The 14,301-nt window shown below is 39.6% G+C and overlaps 1 protein-coding gene across 1 annotated transcript in view; it reads left to right on the top strand.

The window, feature by feature from the left end:
* The window catches only part of kibra (WW and C2 domain containing protein kibra), a 98,322-nt gene that overhangs the window by 44,999 nt on the left and 39,022 nt on the right, over positions 1-14,301 (top strand). The window contains exons 2-3 of the mRNA XM_083110269.1: positions 4,272-4,381; positions 7,660-7,754. Of these exons, the coding sequence (XP_082966395.1) occupies positions 4,272-4,381; positions 7,660-7,754 (205 nt within the window). The remainder of the gene's footprint in view (positions 1-4,271; positions 4,382-7,659; positions 7,755-14,301) is intronic.

Genomic DNA, 14,301 nt, shown 5'->3' with positions numbered 1-14,301 from the left:
GTGTGATGATGAGATTGTGTTCGTAATGTTTAAAGTTAGAGGTAGACCTTGTATGGGGCATTCCAGGATAAAGCTTGGCGTCTTTCAGACGGGTCGAATCCTTTTTTTTTAATTACATATTTCCGCTGTTTTTTCTCTCACGCGTCACTCGCGAATTTCCTCGCCTGGTCAATTACGATTTTCTTGACTCACGACGGCATTCCACGGATTCCACAGCAAGTGACGCGAACTGATATGCAGTTAGGTTATGCGAGCTCTTCCCGAATCGAGGAATTCGTAAGCACCCGGATTTCAAGAATGGTTTTGCAACATAGCTACGAGGATTCCGAAGAATTTGGGACAAAAAGGAAAGACAGAAAGCTTAATTCCATTTGTCTTTTCGTCCCATGACAAGTTCATCCATTTTTAAGCTTTCATATTTTGGTTTACGTTTTGTCATTTATTCGTGGCGCGGTGGAGCAGCGAAAGTGCATTGTACTCGATCGAAAGAAAGGGGGGCCTCCCCAATGGCGCAGTGGTAGCGTCGTCGCCTTGTAATCAAGGTGTACCGGGTTCAATCCCACTTTAAACTGTAGGTCCAGTCCCAATTAGCCTTTCTGTGCATAAAGTGGACTTAAAACACCAACTCAACTCAACGAAAGGAAGGGATCGTCTCCGATGTACTAATTGTAATACACCGAACGCCTTAAAAATATGCAACCTCCCTGACACTAGTACTTTTCTGTGTTCAGTTACGTAGGGGCAAGATTTAGTCAAAAAAGTTTATTTTAGGTCCACTTCATGAGATAGGCTAATCGGGACTGGACCCACAGTTTAAAGTGGGATCCGAACCACTTCCACGGATACCCAGGACCAGTGGCGTTCCCAAGGCGTTCCCAAGAATACTGGGCCACGGGCCCAGTATTCTTAAAGAATGGAACGTCAAAGACAGGAAAAGATAGCAAAATAGGGGCTGACTACTAAAAAAGTATACATTACCCCTCCCTTTCAAAAATAATTTGCACGCCATTGCTAGGACCCCTTCATGACAAGGCGACAATGTTACCATTACGCCAATGGGGGCCCAGTTGTTCAGTGCTTCATTTTATATTTATGTGTGTGTATAGTATAATATCTTTGCGATAGGCACCAAAGTGACAAGCGACACACAACACACCACTTAAAAATAACCCAATCAATAGAAACATTTCACGTCAAAGTGACATCACACGTGACACGTGAAATCTCCCTTGGTTTTTACTTATTCAGGGTATGAAGAAGTGGGTTGACGATTCGATGAAAATGATTACACATCAGGTCACAACTTATAATCTTTGATTGTTCAAATCCTGCTTTAACTACATGCCCAGTCCCAGTTGCAACTATTGTAATCTTGCAGTACTTGAACTTACATTGAATTTCGGGCTTCCCAATCAAAATTTATTGAACAGACATTCAGAAAATAATTGGTACGACGAGTGTGGCTTCTCCGATAACGTTTTAGTTATCCGTAATCAGTGAGTACACTTTTAAGTGCCAAGGTTCGGGTAGAGTTCCGGCATGTGCATAGGCGTTCCTTTGAAACTATACATACACGAATTTAATCTAATCATCGTACATGAACATCGTCGCGATTACCTTACAGAGGAAGAAAAATGTAAGTGGGCCTCACTTGAAACTACAGGTTCTGCCCGGATTAGCTTATCTATGCAAAGTTTCATTTGAAACATTTTCATTTCAGTCATGTAGCCTTTTAGTTTATCGTATTCGTTGTAATATCCAAATCGAACGTACATATTTATTTACATTTTTCTGGAGGTATTCGATATTGTCAAATCCCATTGACATCTTGAAAAAATAATGATAGGTCGCGTGCTGTTTTCTCATGAACGGAAGAATATCACTCTTGTATTGATTTTGTGTTTGTTTGATACCGCCTCCAGTACAGTAAAACTTGCAATTAGCTCATATTCACGTCGAAACTTGCTTGGTTGTTACTTTTGTTTCCATTTGCTTAAAATTAGTTTGCAAAAATTTAACCAATAATTGGTTCTCGTGTGTGGTCAATCTTAGAAACGCACTACCTTACGGACAATATTCGATACTTCAGTTGTAGCTGGCTACCAACTTTAAGGATGGGATTTTATGGGAAGGTTAACATAAATTGTGAAAGTACCAATGCACATGTTTTATAACTTTGTTTGCGCACACAAGTTATCAGCACACTTGCACTTGACCTTGATGCATAATTCCCTGTTTTAATCTAATCGTGCTTTGAGTTTCCCGTTGGTATCCCTCGCTCGCTATCCGTTTGTGCATGAATGAAGCATTTTCCACCGAGAATTGGAGAATTGTGTTAATACAGATTTCATCAGAGATCACTAATCAGTCATCTAGTTGCACACACATACACAGTGACACCACATAGATGTTGATGACTTCTTTTAAGATCAAGACTCCAAACAGATGCTTTACTTTATTTGTTTATGCTACACATTTCTTGTCTTACATCTTTGCTAAGCGAACAGTATAATGGGCAGACACAGTTCTGTATACGTAACAAACATCGAGGAAGGCTCGTTTGCTTTGTATCAGATGATTCCAACTAATTTGTGTGAAATGAGATGGATTTTTGAAAAATATTTCTTCAAGTCGACGCGTAGTAAAAGTATGGCGAAAAATATATTTACAGCATGTAAGAATTTAATAAGTATATTATTAGTTTTCAGTATTTTTCCGTAAGGGTTCACGGATACCCTTTGGTGGCTTTGTAACAAAATGAAATCGCTAAGTCCTGTAGTTAAGGACATATTGTAAGACAAGAAAGTTCTTATTCACATTGTGGTCAATGAGCACATACTGAGTTACTTCCGCGGAAAAAGAATGTAGGAGTAGTGAAAAATATTGCAAAAGCGAAAGAAAGAATGGTGTTGGTAGTGGGTAGCAGAAGGGTAGATAAAATTGAATCTTGGAAATAGTGTTCAATGTAGAATCACCCTCATGTAGTCATTGCTAATGTACTTAGTTCTTCCTCGAGCGTTTCCAGTAAACAGTGCTTGTCAATGTTAATGTAATAAACAAGATTGGGAGTTCACCCAAATATCCACTTCCACAAATGTACATTACAATTTACAACTTATGTGATGCATTTGGCACGGTTTGGTTGGCACCATAATATTGTAGTACATCCTGTCCTGTAATTGTCGGCATTCGTGAAAGAGTAATGAAGTTGAAGAGAGCTTCAGTTGCAAGCGGTTCTTTCTGCAGTCAGCTTCAAAGCATATGATGTTTATTCTGAGCAATTATTGTCCTTGTCTCATTGTTCTCGCACGATGCGCTCCTTGCAGCGTAGGTGGTAGAATACTTTGTTTATCAGTACATTTTCTGGTCAACGAACCGCGTGCATGCCGGAAATTTCCGTTTCCTGACTCTCCCCTCCCTTTCCCAGTAGAAGAAGATTTTTTGTCTTCTGGTTTCTTAGATAACGAACGCCTGGTTGAATTCGCAAGCTTCCAGCTAATCGCTTTCGACATGCTTAGCGCATTATGCTCCCCCCCCATCATCACCACTGTGTTCGTTTCGACGGCCACCCATTCCTAAACTTATAACACCAGGGTGCGAAATCATTGAAAACTGGTGGGGGGAAAAAGTTCTCAATCTACATACATGTGTATTATTAAAAGTAAAAATTAAATTACTCAATTAAAAAATATTATTATTATTAATTACATAAAGGAAATTAATTTGTTACTTTTATACATATCAGATATTGCAAAGCAGCTAACTAATTCCTTTAGTAACTGGTTAAAGATGTTAATACATTATGAAACAGTTGAAGGGGTTTTATTATGTGTAAGGTTTTGTTTTGTTTGTGCATTATGTTATCAGATTTCATAGTTATTATTGTCTTGCATTCTTGTTTTACTTTTATTGTGCGTATTGATGTAGATTTGTTAATAATCTCTTGAGAGAGAATGCATTCAATACTCACAACTACACTAATTTGTGTGTGTTTTCGATATTATTCTCAGAAGTGTTTGTACATTTGCACTTTGCAAGATTTTGTTCTTGAACCGTTTTGGAAACAAATACAAGGTGTGAAATAGGTGTCTAAATAACACCGTTGCACCATGCAGGAGCACCATGATATGTATGAGCATCGCATGCTTACTTTCATAGCTTAAAAAGTTAATCCATGTTATGTTCTTCTGGATCAATTTTGCTGTTTTCCCTATTACTTTGAATTTATAAATTTATTCATGTCATCATGTGTCACTTCACTCTTGTTTCAGGTACACCAAGCCTCAATCATTTGCAGACTGTATTGGGAACGAATTGCCACTTGGTTGGGAGGTGTCCTTCGACCCCCAGATAGGAGTCTACTATATTAATCACGTGTGTCGTAAGTAGTTTATATTATTTTAAAATTTTATGTTGCAGAGAATTTGCCTATGTGCCTATAAGTTTTACTTTAATTTACGCCCTGTTTTAGGAACCAAGTAGGCTGTAAGATATTTTCATATTCATATATCCTTCCTTTGTCCTTTATTTCTCTTCTTAATTTTATTTTATTTCCTTGGTAAATATCGAACACGTCTAATTGATTTAGGAACATATTTATTCAACATTTTTGCATTAATATTCATTAGAAACTTCACATATTAGGTTCTCGTTAGTATTAATACAAAAAATTCTGACTAAACCAATAATAACATCAACTGACTTAACGTGTTTGATACTTAAACGAAATTGCAAAATAAAGACAAGAAGAGAGAAAGGAAAGGGAGTGTGAATATGAAATTACCTTATACTCCAATCAGTGCCTAAAACTAGGCGAATGTCAATGAGAATGTGTGTGCCACAAAACCATTTTTGTAAAATTAATTTTACTTTGAAATAATGCTATGCATGTGAATTGCAAACAAATATATTTTGAAATACACCTTCAAGCTTGTATTAAAGGTTCGTTTTTTATTTTGGAAGCTTCAATCGCATAAGCCACTTCCAGCACTTGTAGAGCCAGTTGGATAGTTTGACACAGAATATGGATCGTAGTGCATTTGATTCTCTTAATGATAAAACAAACTGAAGGAACCGTCTAGGTGGCTGAGTGTGCTGACTCACGATCTCGCCATCAAAGGTTCCGGGTTTGAGTCTTTCATCAATTTAATCAGGTTATCATTCATTCTCATTTTCGCAATTCCCCAATGTAAAATAAGAAAAATAGAAAAACACGAATTTGACGAAGGCCCCAAAGTGCCTTGCACATGTGAGAAGTCCGTCCCTCAGTAGTTATCCAAACTTATAGCGAAACAAATAAGCATGAAAGCTTTATGATCAGCTACGTGCTGTATAAAGCAGCACTAAATGCCGTTCTCAAAGCGAAATGACTCACTGTTAGCAAGATAAGCAATGTTTTTCTTTTTTTCTTGGAATTCTTAACTGCCATGCAAACACATGAGTGATTTGGAGTGCTTCAAGTGCTGTGTTATCTATCTTGCGCTAAGCCAAGAGAGAGAATGGTTACAGTGCAGTTATCCATTTCTGCTTGCGTTGTGTGAGAAGTGGTTGATTGACACAGGATTCCAAACATTCCTTAGATAATTTCACAGGAATTCAAGCATTGTAGAGTTCGATAACTGGCTGGGGAATTAAACACGTGTGCTGTGATATGATTTGTTTAAAGAAATCGTGTCGCTTAATTATTATTGTTAATCGCACAATGGAAATAATCTTAAATTATTTTTCTTTTGTAGAAGTTATCGCGATTAAGTTTTTGTCGAAATAATTCCCAGTTATCAGATAGAAAATATTTTTTTATATAATATACGTAGATGAAAAGGGAATAATTTTAACGGTACATATGAATTTGGTCTATATCCACACTGTGCATACATGTAATTGGAAATTCCAAATACACGTGTGCGCGTATGTAGCTGTAAGATTTTTCTGTCCTTTTAAAATTGCTCGTGGAAGGTTAAATCATTGGAGTATTTTTTGTATATCGGGAGGGAGGGGGGAAGCTAATACTAAACTAAAACATGCATATAGTTTCAAACGCTTTTTAGGGCAGAGAAGCGTAGAAGTACGAGTAGACTTAACTCCATACCTTGTGTTAAATGTTTGACTTGGAGAAAATATATTTCAGATTTGTTCATTATTACTGGTTCTTCATGTAGTTAGATGCATAAATCTTCCAGAAAAGTTCGCTATATTCAGTTTTACCTTACCTGCTATCAGTGGCGGCGATTGGGTTCCAAAACCGGGCTGCAAGGTGCAAGGTGCAAGGTGCGGGGGCAAAATTGGCGAAAAGTGGGGGGCAACTGCCCCCTCTGCCCCCTAATCGCCGCCAATGCCTGCTATATGTTTTTAATGACTAGAATTGTACTGGCAGTGATGCATAGATCGTCAATTGCTTAGTTGTCGTTATGCTTCAACTGACAATTTACCTGCTAATATTTATGTATCCCGCTCTACAGTCGCACCCAGATATAGTAAGGAAATGATTTGTGCCACAACTATTTTCGTTTACTTATCTCTCATATTCTATGTTCTATTTTGGGGATGGCATTAATATTGCTTAAGTTTGAAATCCTCTGCTTCGTTGGCATTTTGATTGCAATTCTTGAACGTAATATTGCGTTAAATGATTAGCACATTAGTCTGCATTCGGCTGTACTAAAAATTAGTTTAATGTAATTAGTGTGTTCGTTCTTTGCCAGTCAGATATTTCACGAGTGGCGTATTTAGATTGGTAGAACAAGTGAATGCCTCAAGTGCTCGTTACATAACACTTTATATGGCCAAGTCAGGGCTTATCTATAGGGGTCGTTTATTTGTTTGTAGTCCACTTTATCCTCAGATAGGCTAATTCAACTGAACCTACAGTTCAAAGTGGAATACGAAGCATTGTGCAATGTGACTCCACCGGGAATCGAACCCGGAACTCCTTGAAAACAAACTGGTAGATTGTACGTACCAGGACATGACCACTGGCCTGTTCAACTGGCGTTAACACTGCATCACTGCTGCATTTTAAACGCATGTCTCTTTATGGTTTGAGAAGTGTATGGAATGTGTGTCCTCACCAGAGGTGTTCACCCTCCGGAAGATTTGTGAGGGCAATGGACAGCGAAGGCGAGACCGATCTCGGAGGGTGAAGAGGTTGATTCAAAATGAGGTGAGGAGGTTGACTCAAAATGAACACCTCTACTAGTCCTCACGCATATCAGATGCATAGAATTGTTCAGAGAAAGTAATACTTTTGAAAATTTGTTGCGATTTATTTTACACACACTCGAGAAATACAGATGATTATTGTTGCGAGAAGTTGATTTTTCTCTTTCAAATGTTTGCGCTTTGTATAGCCTATGAGGTCCATATGTGACATATGCCCACACAGTATTCCAGCTCGTGCCACACGCTGCTGAGCTCATAACAGACTGCCCATCGAACACGAAAGAAAACATAAAAACAAAAATAAACTTTTCCAACAACAGTCATTCGTATTTTTCATGTGTCTCGAAAGATAAGCACAATCAATTTTCAGTGTTACTTTGTTGATGTATGACATTGTATCAATATTATCCTCGATAAAGAAGATGCCGTATAAATTTACGATATACATGTATGATTTTGCTTCAGTTTAAAGCTTTATGTATTTTTTTGCCTTTTTTCTAGAATCGACTCAACTCGAAGACCCTCGATTGGAATGGCGGGCGATTCAAGAAGCCATGTTAAGAGATTACCTTCAAACCGCGCAAGATGACTTGGAGGTAGGTTCATTTTTGATTCGTTCTACTGCATAGTGAAAATAAACTTAACTGTTTAAGGAAGATAATTGTTATGAAATTGACTTCTTTGCGATGGAATAGGTATGGAATGCAGCCGACCAACAGTACAGTAACTGTATTTGATCGCAGGGAATTATTTGGTTTCATCAGGATTGTTATTTGCATAATAAACTATAGACGTGTGCTAAAATGAGAATGAAATTTGATGTAAATGACATGAACAACTTAAATTCGGATTTTTTTGTTTTGTTTTGATTGCATATAGTCTTTCTAGACTGTTATTTGCACATTTCCACTGGAACTCTAAACGATGTGCACAAACATTGTGCTCACTCATGCCTTCTACCCTTGTGACGGGTTACAAGTTATTTCTAGATACGTGTCAATCGAAAGTGAACATGTGTTTAGAAAGGTCAAATCAAAACCCGCCAGAACAGCTGTGTAAAATAATACAAATGAAATTGTTGATTAATTATATGTGATTGATGCTCCGCGGTTGAGATGAGATCTTTACCCATGTTTTAACTTCAACAGTTCACTAATTAGAAGCGTTCTTAAGAGATCGATCATCAAACAGCGATTGAACACAGATTTGCGTTTTGGAGTGTTCAAAAAAACCTGGTGCTTTTTGTTCTCGTGTTTTGTGCCTGCCCTTGAACAGCGTTTGTGGATAGATAAAATCTTGACGGACTGCTTTGATTGAGAAAGCGTGCTAGAGCAACTACTGGTTCCATCTAGTTTCGAACACGAGGTGCTTCGGGCCGGAACTCCGATACGAATGCACCGCGGGATTTATCGCCGCAGGGGTGCAAAGTTAAACGTGAATGAATCGAAGGGTTGCGCTTAGGTAACTCAAGATAACTAATCTCTTTCTAATCTGAGTGAAAGAGCAAGGAACGCCAAACATGAAAACATCTGTTACCTTTTGCATGCATTCGGCTGCCATTATAGCCGTGTAAGCCTTGAAGTTATACAAAGTCGTTCATACATTTCAGCACATGGTTCTCTCGCGCCATTGGATGATACTCTGAACTGAAACGAAAGCTGCCAACGTGTCTGCTATACCGTGAGCTTTCTCTGCCATTGGGGGTAGCATTCTTTCCTTCTGCCGCTTTTTCTATTCTGGGTCATTTTCAGCGACATACCACACCGTCAATCCATCTTACGAAGCCGGAATGCGTGCGACAGTGTAGCCAGCTTGGTACGAATGTAGGTCCGACCTGTGTTCCTGGGTCCCACAGAACGTCTTTTATTTGAAGGTACGAGCTGTTATTACAAAAAGAGAATTATAGCTCGGAGGTTTTTCTGCAGTGTGAACCAACCCTTCTCATGTTTTATAGCTCTCTGGAGGTCTAATTCAAGGCCATCCCCTCACACAGTTGTAATTCAGACAGCAGTTCAGTAGCAGACCGCCTGAATCCACACCCGAGGCAAAAGCAGTCTTCTTTGTTACCTCCGTTGCCGACTTACTCCTGGATGAATGGTTCAGAGTTAAGACATGCTTTAAAGTGGCGCTTTGTGTAGTGTTACAAATTTCCCTACACTCCACAGTGAGATTATAAATTAAGGTTCTTTGTACTCTTCCTTTTTAATTCAATTTTAGCCCAAAACTTGCGCATATCTGTGAAGAAGTATGGGACTGAAATTTCGTAGGACTGACCAGTATTAAGTGTGACCCGACGAATTTCAAAGAATCACCGACATTTATAATTTTAGGAGGGAAAAAATAATGTTTACAATTGCACCTAGAATGCTCTGGGAAATTTTCGTGCCAATTGCATTTGTTGTTATTGAGATTTTCATTAGAAATTAGGATTAGATGCAGTGTGGTATTTGAAAGATGTGCGGTTTGGGGAAGGGTGGTAAATTCCAGCAACTTCTTTACAAGCATCGAAGTATTATATGTAAATCAACATTCCCAGGACTAAAATTTGCATTCAGAGGGGGCTTTCCGACTAACCCCATTCGCGCCGTAAAGTTAGAACCAAAGACAATTATCTGCAATTGGAAAACGACGCGTCTCTCAATTTCTTGCACACACCGTGAAGGTAGGTTGCCTAGTGTATTGTATATAGTCTACGAATCTTAAGATTGCATCTTTGTTGTAAAAAAGTGCTCCCCTGTGCTTAGCACAACGCCATGAAGGGGTATAGGGGGTGTGGGGGTAACGCCCCACACTTTCTTGATCCGGTCGTGAGTGGGGGTGATATGATCAGCACCACGCCCCTGACCGCCTTTACCCCCCAGGTTTCCCAGGTACCCATGTTATTCGACGCTGGGTGGGCGCCGGGGGCGCTTCCAACGTTAGAAAAGTTCCCGGATTTGAACCGGCCAGGGATCGAACCCGGGACCTTTAGCATGGTAGTCAGACGCGTTACCGACTGAGCCACCGCGGCCACTGTATTTTATTAATTTATTTACTTAAAATTTCAGATAGAGTACTGATGCAATTTTACACTAAAACAGGCGTTAAAAGAAAGCGAAACAAGATTGCACAGGAAAAATTAAAGAGCTACGTTGGTTAGCTATGTTTGGAAAAGTCAACATTAGGATGCAGGCTGTTGTAATATTGCAGAAGCATGCAGAACACAGTATGGGATAATCTCGTAGTCGCAGAGATTTATTTACATTGCAGTTTGTTGTACGTGTACTGCTGGTTGGCAGACTGAAGTGTGCAGTTAATAACCGAATCAAGCTCAATATCCCCCTTAAGTATGACAACTGTCTTTTCTCAGCGTGCTATGTTTTATTGTTAGTTTTCAATTAATTAGCATTAGTGCACCATTAAATCTTAATTTATGAAATTTTTTTATAGGGAATGCGTGCACCTCGAAGACTCAAAATTGCATCGACAATTTCCAGTGGTATCCCACATAGAATAGAGCAAGACTAGAAATTATCATACAAGAAATAGTTATTGGCATCTTATTAATTAAGCCCCCCATACAGGTTGCATTTGAATTTTTCTTATTTTACATCAATATAACCTGCCTTTCAGGCCAATCGCGACTGACTCGGATGAATGATAAGTTTGATGCCTAGATGAAATTGAAAGGATGCTCAAAACAACTGTCGTGTCGAGGCCACAACTCGATCGGTGGCGACATCATATGTGGACCACTAAACGCGCTCACCCCCCGAGGAGCTCATTTGTGATGTGGTTAGAAACGCGCATGGGCGTCCGGAAGGGGGGGGGGGCAAGGGGGTCCGTGGCCCCCCTGGAAAACGAAATTCTACCAAAAGTGACATATTTCACACATATACTCTAATTTCAGCCACAATAATGTGTGTTAATTATTACACGAACATGATAAATTCAAATTTAAGCAATGTTTCTTGAGGGATGTACACTATTATTGGAGAAAATATGCCATGTTGACCCCCTGGATAAAAATACCTTCCTTGCCCCTCCCTGGAAAAATCCTGCGGACGTCCATGGAAACACGTGTTCTTGAAAGGGCAGTGTCGCGATTAACTTAAAAGAGGAAGAAATATATATGAAGCGGAAGAAATATATATAAAGCGCCATTCCCCCCCCCCCCCCCGACCTTTGCAGATGCGATACGAAACGCGAGGGAAATAAAGAAATTCCATTAGTGTAAATGTTCTTTAATAATGTTCGTGGTATTTAGCATTTTTCTACCAGATCTAAATTTGGAAAAGAACTATCGTGTTGAAGTTGCAAACGCTAATTTTACTTATGTGCATTGATGTCCTTCCATCTTGAGTTAAATGTAACAAAAAAATTCATTCATTTATCTGCCACAATCGGTACAGTCACCGCCAATAGAAATGGGACACCTAGATCCTGAAATACTCGCTTCCTTGCAAGGCGTTATGTGTGTTGCCTGACTCTGCGGCGCTGGTAGAAGTTTCAATTGAAAATTTGCTATTAAAATCCACTTATCGCCGTACAGTTAGGCAACACACTTAACACCTTGCAAGGAAGCTAGTAGTTCAGGATCTATGTGTCCCATTTTTATTGGCGGTAACAACGTTTTTCTGCAACCTCCAGGCTTGCGCTTACTCTTCATGTCAGCGTAGGATCCAATAATTTAATATTACATATCAGCTGATATCTACTTCCCCGGATTCTTTCCACCTTAACCGTTCCTTCCAGTTCATCTTTTTAGCAGGCAGTTTCTTATTAGGTAGTGTCCAAGCCAATTTCTTATTTCTTTTTTTATCCATTTCGCACGCTCCATTCCTAGCCATGGCAGGGGTTTATCCATGCCTTTCCATCTAGGGGATCTAAAGCTAGATTTAGAGCCAAAATGATCGTAAACTGTGCCTTTGTCAAACATTTTAGAGGAGTGTCGAGGAAATTTCGACAGGTGTTTGGATAATCACTGCACCATATCCACAAGCTTCCAGTCACTTTTCCTCTTCGTCCACATTTCTGCACCATACAACGCTTCACTCCACACAAAACACTTTATTTGTCTCTTTCAACAAAACCCCCGGAGATTAACGAGGTTCTGGGGCCTAGGCCTGCAGTCTGGATAATCATTTGGAGGACTTGTGTTTTGTCTTCCATATGTGTTCCTCCCTTCATCCATCTCATCGTATCACCATTCATCCTCAGCTTCGCGATTAGCCAAAAGTGGTAGAAATGAGAAGCAAAATACATAAACCAACCAATCAATCAATTTTTCATCAAATATTAGCAATTGCAGGGGCCTCCCCGATGGCGCAGTGGTAGCGTCGTTGCCTTGTAATCAAGGGATCCCGGGTTCGATACCCGGTGGAGGCACAAGTGGTTCGGATCCCACTTTAATTTGTAGGTCCAGTCCCGATTAGCCTTTCTGTGCATAAAGTGGACTTAAAACAACAAATCAATCAATCAATCAATTAGCAATTGTATTTGTCTTACAAAATTCGTAATGCATAAGTATCTTCAAACTATTGCAATTGGATCTATTAATGCTTTTAAGAACTTGGGAATTTATTTACATTGAGCAAATTTAAATGAGCAGTAGTTTTTTTTAATAATGGGAATCGTATTTGTTGTAAAGTTATAAAGTAAAGTATATTTAAGTCATGCATTGTGCAAGCTGTACTGTGGTGATAATCTATTCGAGATGTAAAGGATTTAAAGAATTTTATTGGCAGTTTGCAACTCTGCCGGACGCTCCTTCCTATGCTCCATGTTTCTCAAAGGTCGCCCTCTATTCCTCCTCTTCGCTCACTCCTTTAAACCTTACAGTTCTTTTTTTTTACTCTTTCTTTTTCTTCTGTTGAAGAATTTCTTGCAGCACCGGATAGTGAGGGAATGCGCCGGACAATGTTGCCACCTGTTGAGACCATTTCCATGTGGCGCGGTTTGCGCGTAGCTAGGGTCGGAGTGGTGCACTTCCTGAAATCGATCTGGCAACAACGTAACAAGTTTCTCGCCCCAGAAGGACCTATAGCACAGGCCCGTGCCACGTCTTTGGATTGTGGCCCGACAGGGCTACCTGTGTTACGCGCGTAAGGACTCTCCCTTCGCTGACGTGGGCCGAGAACAACCGAGTGGTCACGGAAACAGACGGACTGCCCGTGGATGGACCACAATCAACCTGAAAAAAAAAAATGCATTCGCTTGTGTTGAACGTAAAGAAGTTACGGTAAAAAAATACTTTCTTTGCACTGTGAAAGCTGATTATGCCGTGTTTATCGTTATTTTGCACGGAAACAAATTTGTTATAAACTTGGAAACATTTGAAAGGAACCTTTTCGTTAACGCAATATGTTTCTTTCGTTACGCACACCGCGACGCGTAGCTTTCTGGCAGTGGATAAATCATGAATTTCCTAAAACATTGCAATGATGCTTACAATGGCCTTCTGAGCTCTGAACTTTAAATATGTTATGTTTGTTTACATAACAAAATGTTACAATGAAGGAAATATGCAATTATGGAATATTAAACGAAATTAAATTCCATGTCGCAACAGTCCGTTGAGAACCACGGCCTTCCTGGTGGCTTTTTCCCGCTGGGTGACACGTAGTTAGTACATAAAGAGTTCCATCGTCGCTGTTTTCTAGCTTTCGAGATCGGAGATCAGTAATATTGCGTTCAAGTTATTTATTTGTACTCAAAATACGGAAGAGTGCGTTTCAAAATTCAGATATTATAGTTCCGTACTGTATTTAGATTGTCGATTTACCTAACCGGGTGTCTCTCTGGGAATTCAAGCTGCCTCTGAATTGCAATAGGATTCACTCCTCCCGAGAGACTCCTGTTCTGTTGTTCGTGACCGCTGCTGGCGGTAAAATAATGCAAAGCCACCCTACCAGGGTGCAGCACGAATCCAAATTAGGCGTAGCCGCAGGAACAGCCTTGGGAACGGAAGTTGAAAGAAAAGTCGGACAGGTTCAAGAAAGAGGGTCTGCGATCACGAAACTTGAGAGAACAACCCATTTCTCTGTATAAGAAAAAAGCACGAATGGTATGAGCTATGTTTTACTTCTTTATTATTTTTAGGTCTTTTCATTCCATTAAACCACCATCATTCTTTTGCGGAGCTAAATCAGCAGGTGTGTGTGT

The sequence above is a fragment of the Lepisma saccharinum genome, chromosome 1 (assembly GCF_977018435.1).
Source record: "Lepisma saccharinum chromosome 1, izLepSacc3.1, whole genome shotgun sequence".
NCBI lineage: Eukaryota > Metazoa > Arthropoda > Insecta > Zygentoma > Lepismatidae > Lepisma > Lepisma saccharinum.
Note: the sequence above shows the minus strand (reverse complement) of the source record. Positions and strands in the feature narration are given on the sequence as shown.